General features: G+C 60.9%; 2 protein-coding genes across 2 annotated transcripts in view; one reads left to right on the top strand and one right to left on the bottom strand.

The window, feature by feature from the left end:
* Positions 1-3,753, top strand: part of NUP88 (nucleoporin 88) — a 24,710-nt gene extending 20,957 nt beyond the window's left edge. Inside the window, exons 11-18 of the mRNA XM_077746773.1 lie at positions 424-525; positions 1,955-2,113; positions 2,209-2,334; positions 2,426-2,491; positions 2,601-2,681; positions 2,862-2,988; positions 3,110-3,228; positions 3,518-3,753. Of these exons, the coding sequence (XP_077602899.1) occupies positions 424-525; positions 1,955-2,113; positions 2,209-2,334; positions 2,426-2,491; positions 2,601-2,681; positions 2,862-2,988; positions 3,110-3,228; positions 3,518-3,581 (844 nt within the window). The 3' untranslated portion in view covers positions 3,582-3,753. The remainder of the gene's footprint in view (positions 1-423; positions 526-1,954; positions 2,114-2,208; positions 2,335-2,425; positions 2,492-2,600; positions 2,682-2,861; positions 2,989-3,109; positions 3,229-3,517) is intronic.
* A 1,598-nt stretch (positions 3,754-5,351) lies between these two features.
* RABEP1 (rabaptin, RAB GTPase binding effector protein 1) overlaps positions 5,352-11,127 on the bottom strand; it is an 89,597-nt gene continuing 83,821 nt past the window's right edge. The window contains exons 15-20 of the mRNA XM_077746772.1: positions 10,649-10,789; positions 8,336-8,525; positions 7,907-7,962; positions 7,658-7,756; positions 6,902-7,018; positions 5,352-6,229 (exon numbers count right to left, since the gene is read on the bottom strand). Coding sequence (XP_077602898.1) covers positions 6,128-6,229; positions 6,902-7,018; positions 7,658-7,756; positions 7,907-7,962; positions 8,336-8,525; positions 10,649-10,789 — 705 coding nt within the window. The 3' untranslated portion in view covers positions 5,352-6,127. The remainder of the gene's footprint in view (positions 6,230-6,901; positions 7,019-7,657; positions 7,757-7,906; positions 7,963-8,335; positions 8,526-10,648; positions 10,790-11,127) is intronic.

The raw sequence follows: 11,127 nt of genomic DNA, 5'->3' as shown, positions 1-11,127 counted from the left end.
TGGGGGCCGCCGTGGCCAGGAGCGGTCTGCACTCCTGCTTCTGCGGATCTAACGCCGAAAACACTGTTACCTTGAGACCCCTCCCCACCTTCCCTCCCCAGAAAGGTGGAGGGGTGCTGCGCGAACACTGCCACCTGGGGCAGGGGAGCGGGGAGATCTTTGGGGCTGGGCCGCAGGCTGTCCCTGCGAGTCCCAGGTCTGCCCTCCTCCACGAGGCAGGGACAGCGCTGGAGACGGTAGGGGAAGCGTGGGACCCGAGTGCAGGGCCGCGGCTGTGCGGGGCCGACGGCTGGGCCTGGGCAGCGGGCAGGGAGCTGCCTGTTGATGGGTGAGAACTGTTGGGGGGTTGGCAGCCTCTGGGCCTTTAACCCTGTTTCCGGGTCCCTGCGTCCTAGTAAGGCAGCCGCGGCTGTGTCGTTCCAGGCGGCCGGCACCGGTCCGAGGGTTCTGGATCGTCCCGGACATCCTGGGACCCACGATGATCTGCATCACCGGCGGCTACGAATGCCTCATCCGGCCTTTGTTGTGAGTCTGTCCTCGCGGCCCACGCGTGGCTCACGCTCTGCAGGCAAGGGGTGGAGGTTTTTGTTGTCGCTGCCACGTGTCGAAGGACTCATTTTAGGCACAAGAGTCGGGAGCTTTAGTTCCAAGTGGAAAAGAGCAGTAAAGTAGCGAGCTCCGCAGTTCCCGCGACTTAGTGGAAATGACATCCACGCCGGCCCTGCGCCCGGCTCCGGGGTGGCCTGAGCCACCACGTAAGGACGGCACCGTCCTCCGTCCGGTAGAAGGGGAGGCCAGCCTGGGAGGCGTGCTCGGGCCACCAGCATACATCCACCGGGGCCACAGGACTGTGGCCTTCTGAGCCCAGAGTCCACAGTCACCCTAGTTGCCCATCCCTGCCAGGCTCGGAGCAACAGCAGGGAGCAGTAAACCCGGGAGGGGGCGGGAGTGGGCTCCTAATCCTTCCCCTCGAGGAGCTTCCGCGAAGCTACAGGCGCCATTTTCTGCTGGGTGGCCCTGACGGTCACCCAGGGGTCGTAAGTGCGGGAGCAGGAGTCCAGCGGGGCCACCGGAGTGTCGGCTACTTGGCCCCCCCGGTTGCCCGGTGTCCGCGCAGAGCACGGGCCTCCGCGCACGGGCCTCCGCGCGCGGACCTAGTTGAGAACACCGGCATCACTTGACGTCCTGGGAGGAATTTCCACAGTGTCTGGATACTGACCAGTTAGGCCATCGGGAAAGGAGAAGAATTTATTATCGATTTTGTTTGTGTACCAGGACTAAAAACTAGCAAGTCCAAAGTGGGGAAAAATTCACCTTTTCGTCTGTTACCTTGGCACGTTTGCTAATCCAGTGATAGCCGGTCACGCTGGGCCCCTTCAGAAGAGACCACGAAGCCTGAGGGGAAAACCACAGCGTGCCAGGCCCCCCGGGACCACGTTGTGTCCATGGTGCTCCCGTCCCGTGCTCTCCGGCGTCCAGGGCGCGGCTGCTCCGAAATGGCCGCTGTGAGGATCTGTACTATTCAAGTGAATCTGACTTTTAGGATCAAGGTCATCAGAGCAAATACAGTACATACAGTGGTTTTCTGGCCAAATCTGAAATTACACCTCAGAAAGGAGTTATTTACGTACGTTTGCAGCTCCAGCTTACAAATGGCTCTCCAGTCCTCTGCAGAAAGAGTCCCTGATGAATTCGTATTTGTGTGTGGCATTTGTCAATTCAAATTCTTTTTTGAAAAGGTCGAGTCTGAAAAGGCTTCGACAGCTGGCAGCCCTTGTGGCACGGGGACAGCCTTCCCCAGGTGATCTCCTCAGGGCCGGGACTAGGCGGTCTCGTCCTGTTCGAGTTTTTCGCATTCTCAGGGCGCAGGTAAACGTGGCTCGTGCTTTGCCGGGGTCCTCACGGTAGAGGACTCTGCGGTAGATGGTGTTTGACTCACTTCTGTGTTTTGCAGAAGCACGGTCCATCCGGTGTCCCCTCCCCTGCTGTGTACCCAGGAGGACAAGGTGGTGGAAGAGTCGCCCCTCCGCATTCTGGCCGAAACCCCGGATTCCTTTGAAAAGCACATTCGAAGCATTTTGCAACGCAGTGTTGCAAACCCGGCGTTTCTGAAGTACGGGATCCGGGGCGTGTGGGCTTAAGNAGGGACGGAAAGGAGGGACGCCGGGCCCGTGGCCTGAAGCCGCGTGCGGTTGAAACTGCTTACAGGTCATCTGACAAAGACGCGGCCCCTCCGCCCGAAGAGAGCCTGCAGCTCCTCAGCCGGGCCACCCAGGTGTTCCGGGAGCAGTACATCCTCAAGCAAGACCTGGCCAAGGAGGAGATCCAGCGCAGGTGGGGCGGCCCGGGCCCCTGGCCGTGGCCCCTGGCCGGTAGCCGGCGCCGTGCAGCGGCCTCGGGTCACATTGCGTTTCTGTTCTCAAAGGGTCAAGTTGTTATGTGACCAGAAGAAGAAGCAACTGGAAGACCTCAGTTACTGCCGGGAGGAGAGGTGAGTCCCACGTGAGACACGGGAGCCATAGTTCGGGCTCAGACGCACGGCTGTGTGCCTGGCTTCCCCGTCGGGCGGACCCCAGAACCCCTTGGTTTTCTGCTGTTAGGAAAAGCCTGCGGGAGATGGCAGAGCGCTTGGCCGACAAGTACGAGGAGGCCAGGGAGAAACAGGAAGACCTCACGAACAGGTCAGCGGGTTGGGGCGTTCGGGCCCCGCTGTGGCTGCTCCGCACCTGGGGCGCACGGCCTCAGGAAGATGGGCCGCGGCGGGTGCGCTGGGCCTCGGAGGCGCAGGTCGGGAGGGCGCGGGGCCCTGGCCGGCCCCCCAGCTGGGAGTGGGGGTTGAGCCGCTCGCCTGCACCCCCCAGGATGAGGGCGGTCCTGCACAGCTTCCGCGCCCAGCTCCCCGTCCTGTCCGACAGCGAGAGGGACATGAAGAAAGAGCTGCAGCTGATCCCCGAGCAGCTCCGCCACCTGGGCAACGCCATTAAACAGGTGGGCGAGGGCGTGCGGTGGGCGAGGGCGTGCGGTGGCCAGGGTGCTCCGCACGGACCACCACACCCGTGAGCGCGTGCGCAGACCGCAGCCTGATACACCTGTGGGTTTGGTACTCAAGGTGACCATGAAAAAGGACTATCAGCAGCGGAAGATGGAAAAGTTGCTGAGTCCTCAGCGAGCCACCATCACCCTGAGCGCCCACCAGCGCAAGTGCATCCAGTCTGTCCTGCGGGAGGAGTGAGTACCTGCCCTCCGCGGGACGCCGGGCCTGCCTCTCCTCCTGGACAGGGCGGGCCAGGAGCCGGGGCCACACGGCCCTGGAGCGCAGGGCGTTGGGGGAGGAGCAGCACGGGACGGGCCCAGAGCGGGACCGTGCGGCGGTGGGTGGCAGGTGCGCTCGCGTCGGAAGCCTCACGCTGGGGATCGGCGGAGCGTTTCCAGCGCATGTGCCCGTCACTAGCTGAAATTCTCGAGTCCCCGTGCACGGCTCCCGGCCCCGGAAGTGAGGGACTGTACGGTCTTGCAGGGGCGAGCACATCAGACAGATGGTGAAGCAGATTAACGACATCCGGCACCACGTCACCTTCTGACCTGCCGCGGGCACATTCACAGCGAGGCTGGCACGGGTCAAGGCCCAGGTGCATTTGTAAAACGAACAGGTAGCATCTAATTTATAAAGAGACGTTTTAGATGAACTTTGGTGATTCAGATCTTTCATACTTGTTTTATAAATACTGAATAAATGCTTTTATTTAAAACCTGGCACGTGCTTTATACGTAAGGCCAAGTTCATGATTGTGTTCAGTGAGGGCCTGGGATTCGGTAAAACTGCACGGAGACTTTGAGCTGCGCTCACCTGGTCGCCATGGGCCACGCAGAGTCGGCTCCGAACCTGAGCAAAAACAAGAGCCGTGTTTGAACGTGGGGGCGCCAGGAACGCGAGCACAGAAAGGAAAGGAAAGGGCCACGCAGTGAACTAGGCGGCAGCTGCTTAATCTGAAGACTTTCTTCGGGACGCGCCTTCGGTACGAACGGTTGCACGCGTGGTGCACTCAGAGCCCGCCTGGAGCCCTGGTGGACAGGCCGCGGCCGGCTCAGCGCCTCCGCCTGCGGGATGACCTTGGGAGCCACACCGGTCTGCGCCCAGTCCCTGCGCGTCCCCAGCAGCTCTGTCCTCGGGCAGACACATGGAGCCCTGAGAGGTGACACCGGACCTGCCCAGACACACCGAGCCCGAGTGACAGCCACGTGGTGAGGCGGGTCACAGGAGGTAGGTCACGTGAGCCATGCGTGAACGCATGGGCTCCCCTTCCCTCCTTCCGCACGGCTGGTCCCACCGTCACCGTCGCTTTCCCACCAGACCTGAAACCCAGTGTTTCCCAGTGGGGTTTCCCGCGGGGACTGTGTCACGGTGTCATACGGGAGAGATTGTGCAACAAAACCTTCAGTGTCGGTTTGGGGTTTATAGGAGGTTTTCCTCAGGCGAGTCCCAACCGTCCGCCTGTGCCTTCCCAGCGTGGCCGCGTCCGCGTCGCGAGTCCCTGGCCCAGCACCTGCTGCAGCAGCAGGTGTGCAGAGCGCCTCTGGGCGGAGCACTTCCCTGCGAGCCTGCCTTCAGGGAGGTTACAAATCACCCACCTTGATGGTGTCTGTTGTGACGCTTTGAAATTAGCCCGGGGCTGAAAGCGCGTGCATTTTGGAATTAAAATCCCCTATAGTTCAAGGAGGATATAGGTTTTCTTTAAACCAAGTACAGAGGATTTTATACTAATTGTTTTGCGCGTGGCAAGCCCGAGGCACCGTTTGCATAGTTAGTATTCAAAGGCGTGTCCACGGATGGGAACTACTGCGGTGGCCCCGGGATGAGGTGCGTAGTCCGGATCTCGTCCTGTGGAAGACAGACGTCCCGAGGCTCAGGGCTGGCGCATCAAGGAGCGTTGTCGCTAAGCCAGGAGTCGGTGGTGGCCGTGAGCCAGACGCCTCCACTCATGCCCGTAAGATTCCTTCAAGGGCCCTGGGGTTCTGCGCCCCCCCCCCCCCCCGAAACCACCTGGACGGAGCTGTCTGGGTGGCCTCACGCGGCACCCTACCTGCGGTCCACACGGCGCTCCGCAGGCGGCCGGCAGATTTTCTGCAGCCCTCGTGAGGTCGTGCACGCCCTCCCCACAAAGGAAAGGAATCTAACCTGACACAGGTGACGGCGGCCACACGGACGGGCCCCCCCGGGGTGCGCGCGATCTACACTGAGGGGGGGAAACAAACTAGGTGTCTATCGACCCCGGCCGTCCCCGTGTTTGTACGGACGCTTCGGAAGCTACGTGCGCCCGCCGGCAGGAGTTGCAAATAAGCCAGCACATGTGTAAGTTTATACTAGATGTCAGACAGAGCTTGTTTTATTAATATTATTTTTCCACTGATCCAACAACTAAACTAAAACAGTTTTCAAGAGTAGACGTGCTGAACCCTGGTACCGCGGGCCCGCGAGATGCGCCGGGCGGCAGAGAAAGTGCTTCCAGTCTCTTGTGCTTGCTTTTCCTTGAACCTCAGCTTCCAATACAGAGAGAGCCCAGCCTGGAGTTCAAGTTCTCACGATTGATTCAGCCCGAGAACGGGTCTCGCCCGCCGCCGTCGGACACACTCCGCGAGCCTCAGTGCGTTTGCGGCCCTCCGACGCGAGAGAAGACGGTAGGAAAGAGACGCCCGGAGATTCCGTCACGAGCCAACGGCCTGCTCTCAACCTTCATATTTTAATATAAAATATTCATTCAGCGAACGCCACGCCTGTGCGCTGGCCGGGGCGGCTGACGAGCTCTGCGCAGCGGGAAACACCCCATCCCCGTATCTACGACCAGCAAAGCTCATTCCAAACGCAACTGGGCTGTTGCTTTAAAGGCAGGGACGTGTGGGCCACAGCAGCACTTCCTCTGTCACCCCCGGAATCCCGTTCCCGTCCATCCGTGTCCCCGTCTGGAAGGCCTGCTCGCAGCTCCCGCGCCACAGTCTTCCCTCGCCACGCGTGAGCCTCGCTCCTGGCCTCCTGTTCTGTCACTTCTTCAGTTAAGAGTTAAAGAATAATTAACGTTGCTCTAAAGAGGAGTTAAAAACCCAGGGTGCAGGCCACGTCCTGCGGCGGGTGTCATGTCTCCGGGAGCTGGTTGATGTCCGTCAGCTTGGTGTCGTTGAGAATGGCCCGGATCCTCTCCAGGGAGCCGGCTTGCCGGATCCGCTCCAGCTGCACCTGGGGGCGACAGCGAGTCAAGGGCACGTGCCTCTTGCCTGGCAGGGCCGGGCCCTCAGCTCATTGCGACCCGTCACCCCAAGGAAAGGGCGCAGCAGGGACAAGAACATGCAGAAGACCACCCCCTCGGGGCGCCCGGGGCCTCAGCAGCGTAAGTGTCTGACTCCGTCTCTGCCCGGGTCTTGCTCTCACAGCTTTGTTGCTTCAGGCCCCACACTGGGCCCGGTGCGGACAGCGTGCAGCCAGCTTGGGATTCTCTCTGCCCCTCCCCCGCTGTCTCCCAAAATAAAACAGAAAACAAACACCCCAAAGCAACAGGCCCCGTGAGGGGCTGGGCCCTGAGCTCCGACACCGCACAGCCGAGCTGCTGTGCAGAAAACACAAAAACCCAGTCAGAGTCCAGGACAACACGCTGTCACTAGGTGTCCGTCGGGGGACTAGGGAAGGGGACGCGGTGCCGCGGACACGTAGCCACATAGGTCCGGGACCTCGGCCCACAACACGGAAACAGCCCTCAGAGAGAAACCCAACGTAGGGACGCGCCTGGCAGGAGGGGTCTCAGCGGTACGACGCGGGAGGCCCGTCTGCGAGCGGAGCGTGCGGTCCTCCGCCCGCGTCCGCTCACACCCCTCCTCCCACGGGCGGCCCGAGTCGGGCTCCCCAGCGCCTCACCTGCAGGGTCTGAGACAGCTTCACAAAGTCCCTCTGCACCTGCTCACTGACGTCTAGTTCCGTCTGCAGCCGCTGAGCTTTGTTCTTCTCTTCAAACAGGAGCTGCTCGGCTGTGCCCTACAGACACGAGCGTGGGACGAGGATCAGCGCCAAGGAGCCACAGGCCCGCGGCCCCCGGGGCAGCAGGGTCCCGCGGGAGGGGCGGGACACACCCCACCCGAGCCCGTCAGGCTCTGTCACCGGGCGCGGCTGCTTACGCACTTGCCGTCGGGCGTCCCAGGATGGCCAGATGAAGGCCACCCTCTGGTTCCCCCTCACCCCTCGCGGTCTGGGGACCCCGATTAATCAGCAAAGAGCTGCTGCTAAGATCTAGAACTTTCCAGCAACACGGGCAGAAACTTTGGGATCAACCACGACGGCCCAGCATCTGCCAGGAGGCAGCCTCGCGGGGCGCGGCCACGCGGCTCCGGGGACCGTCCTCAGAAGCCTGCCCCACGGTCAGCCCCACGCACTGCGGTTCCCTCTGGACGCCCGTGGGCAGCAGACACTCGGGCGCACGGAAGGGCTCTGACGGCAGGGCCTCTGGCTGCGCAGGGCCCACCTCCGGCAAGGTCATCTCGTCTCCCTTCCGCGAGCGGGGAGCCGTGGAGGCTCGCGGGGGGCCCTGCGCTAAGCTGCCACGTTCTTCCCACCCAAGCGAGATGGGACTCCACGTTCTTAGCACGACCGCCCCTCCGCCGTCAAGGGCAGGGTCACCTTAGCAGCCGTCTCCCTCCTCAGCTGCTCCTCCAGCGCGCTCCTCGCGTCCTGGACGCTCTCCAGCTGCTGCGCCTTCTCCCTCAGCGACGACTCCACCTGTGGCAGAAGCACGGACGCCGGGAGCTGGGGACCCGGAGACACGGCCCAACTGGGGCTTGTCGCTGGCGCCCCGCACGGCAGGAAGGTGGATCCCCCCCCCCACCCGCTGGCTGCCCACGGGATGGATTTGAAGTTCGTGAAACTCACCTGCCCTTTTTCTACTTTTATTCTTTCTAGTTCAGCTTTTAGGCTGGAAACGGAAGCTAGAAGGAAGAGGGGAAGCGTCAGCACTTAAGAGCGTTCTGCGCTCGGGTTTTTCTTGTCTGCACCCCTTCCTCCATAAGCTGCCTGTCAGACCACGAAAGGAGCCAGACACCGATCGCGGGGACACTAGCGCCCCTCAACGCCCTCGAGCTCAAGTTCAGGCAGAGCCCAGCGTGTCGTGCACGGTGTGGTGCAGGGTGGGGGCTCTGTGAGCGAGCCGCACCTGCGCCCCAAATCAGGGGAGGCCCGGTTACATCTGGGTGTGCCCCGGACCAATGAGAACCCCGCCCTACACCTTCCCTCTGCGTTTCCCGTCGTCTGCATTCTGAGAGCCGCCCCGATGCCCTGTCCCCAGGAGCCGTGTCCCCGCACCCAGCTCCTCCTTGCAGTTTTCGATCTCCAGCTGCAGAGTCTCCTCCAGATTCTCCTTCAGACACTGCTCCGCCTGGATCTGCTCCTTCAGGAACAGGATCTCTGCCTTCAGCTTCTCCTCCGTGTGCTCTGCTGCGGTGCGCACGTGGATGATGCTCTCGCGGTAGCCGAGGGCCAGCTCCCGCAGCGCCTGCGTCCGGGGACACGTGCCACTGTGTTAGTGGGGACATGGGAGGGCGAAGGCGGCTACACGTTTCCTGTGACTGGAAGCTGAGGTGTTTCGCACAGCTCGCCCACCGGCACGAGGTGCCAGCTCCCTTGGGTGGGGGTCCCATGTGCTCACATTGAGCACAGTGAAGAAATAAGACCCTTCCAGCCAAAAATGCCTGTGGACCACACGGCTCGCCCTCCAAACGGTCTACACGGAAAAGTAATACGGTGTGGGGGTCACTCTGAAGGGCCAGGGCTTCCACAGTCAGCTGGGCGAGTCTGAGGGGAGGTGGGGGGTGAGAACCAGTCAGGCTCCGTGGACTCAGAGCGGACCGAGTCCGTTAACTTGCTTGTGTGCTCACGTGAGCCTACGTTAGGCCAGGGGCACGGACGGCAAAGAGCAGCTTTCTAAGGCGATCAGCTGTTTTTCCAGTTTAAATCTTACTTTGTTTCCCTAAACTTAGTTTCCTCCTTTAAAAAAGCCCAAGTATTTCCTAACTCTAACGTAAACACTCGGATTTTTAAGGTACCTACCAGATGTACATAAATTCATAACAGCAGTAAAAAAAAAAAAAAAGAAAAGACCAGGGTAAGAAAAACATCCAATGAGTTATTCCTGGAGCAGCTCTAAGAACCAGGCCTTACACGCTGCACATCCTTACATGCTGGTGACATCCTTGGACCATTCCTGGAAACTGTCCTAAATCTAGGCATTCAAGGGGGGGTCCCCTGCCCACAGAGGGGGGACGCAGCTGTGAGCACAAGCACACAGGTCTCCAGACCTTCTCTGCCCAGATGAGCCCCCAAGCGCACCAGTGCCCTGCACAGACACCGGGTCAGGAGGGCACAGGGCAGGGTGCCTGGTGAGTAAATAAAAACAAAACCCAACAGTAATCTTAAGATCAACATGAAAAAAGAACGAGGTCCAAACTGTAGAGGCTGGATCAGCAGGGCAGGATTAGGGAAAACTTGCAAAACTATGAATTTCTATAAAGTTGATTTTTAAATACTTATTGTTACGAGGGGGCACCTGGGCAGCTCAGTCAGTTAACGTCTGACTCTGGATTTCAGCTCCGTCATGATCTCAGAGCGCGTGGTATCCAGCTCCGAGTTGGGCTCAGCCAACAGCGGGGCGTGCACGGGACTCTGCGTCATTCGCCCTGTGCGGCACCTGCATCGGGACTCGGTAGAGCCCGTCTCGCTCAGCAGTAACAGCAGATAACCCGATTGAAAAATGAACAAAAGTGGGGGCGCCCGGGGGGCTCAGTCAGGTAAGCACCTGACTCTTGATCTCAGCTCAGGCCTTGATCCCCGGGTGGGGAGTTCAGGCCCAACATCGGGCTCCACCAGCGTGGAGCCTACTTTAAAAAAAAAAAAGTAAAACCCAAGGTCTGAACAGACACTTCTCCAAGGAAGAGACACAAACAGGCAAGAACACAAGGAAGGATGCTCGGCGGCAGGAGTCACAGGAGCGCGGCTCATCCACAGCGGGTGCCGCTGGGTGCCCCCAGCGCGGCTGGAGTAACACCGGCGACGAGCCCCCGTGAGGATGTGACCACTCCCCACACGGCCACCATGGGCTCCGGGGCCCAACCTCGTCCATCCACGCCCAACGTGCACACGGATGTTACAGCGCCGTCACCACAGCCGTCCGCATGCGGGAACGCCCTGCCTGCCCGACACAGACGGGGACGTGATGTCCCTACAGCGGAGCGCTGGCGCCCAGAGAAACGGCACTGCAGCCCCCATGGCGTCGAGCGTGGTGTGCAAGCCAGATGCAAACCCACAGACCGCGGGAGTCCAGTCACAGGAAGATGACAGGCTAGAGGCTGCTTAAGGCCACGGGAAGGGATGGGGAGAATGAAGGGAAGGTGGTTAAAATGTTTTGAAATGGACTGTGGTCACCTCAGGAGACCCTAAAATCGCTGAACTACACTTTAAACGGGTGACTTACCTGGTATGTGAATTGTATCTTGGTAAAACCCGTTTTTAAAAGGAATCGGTGGGGGGCCAGGCAGGCTCAGTCGCTTGTGGGTTCCAGCCTCTTGTGGGTGTAGAGAGGACTCAGAAGTCACAAGTGCAAGGGGACGGGCAGCCACGTACCTCCACGGAGTCCGGGAGGATGAAGTCCTCCGCCTGCTGCAGGGCCACGTGCAGGCTGTGCTTCCCCTGCAGACTGTCGTTGTCCCTCTGCAGCCTCAGCAGCTCCTCGGAAACCTGCTCCCGGGACCGCGTCAGCACGGCCTGCACAGAAACGGACCAGGTGAGCCTGGGTGCACAGGCGAGGGGGGAGGGGGCGGGGCGAGGCTCTGGGGACGCACGAGAAGCACCCCAGGGTGTGACGTGCAGTCCCCACACGGGTACACAGGCGGCGAGGGAAGCCTCTGGGCCCACCCTCCACGGTCTCCACCAGCGGCATAAAGTGGGGGAGGCTCCTGCCCACATCCGGGCCCCGGAGGAGGACCAGGGTCTCAGGCCTCAGCACAACTGTCCCGGCTCGTACTCACTACATGCCCGGGGATGGAGCGCTGCCTTTTTCCTCTGCTGCACCTGTGTCAGGGGCAGGGAGGGTAGAGCCCAGG

This window comes from Crocuta crocuta, unplaced genomic scaffold, assembly GCF_008692635.1.
Source record: "Crocuta crocuta isolate KB4526 unplaced genomic scaffold, BGI_CrCroc_1.0 scaffold139, whole genome shotgun sequence".
NCBI classification, from domain to species: Eukaryota; Metazoa; Chordata; class Mammalia; order Carnivora; family Hyaenidae; genus Crocuta; species Crocuta crocuta.
The sequence above is the reverse complement of the archived record's forward strand: the minus strand, read 5'-3'. Positions and strand labels throughout refer to the sequence as shown.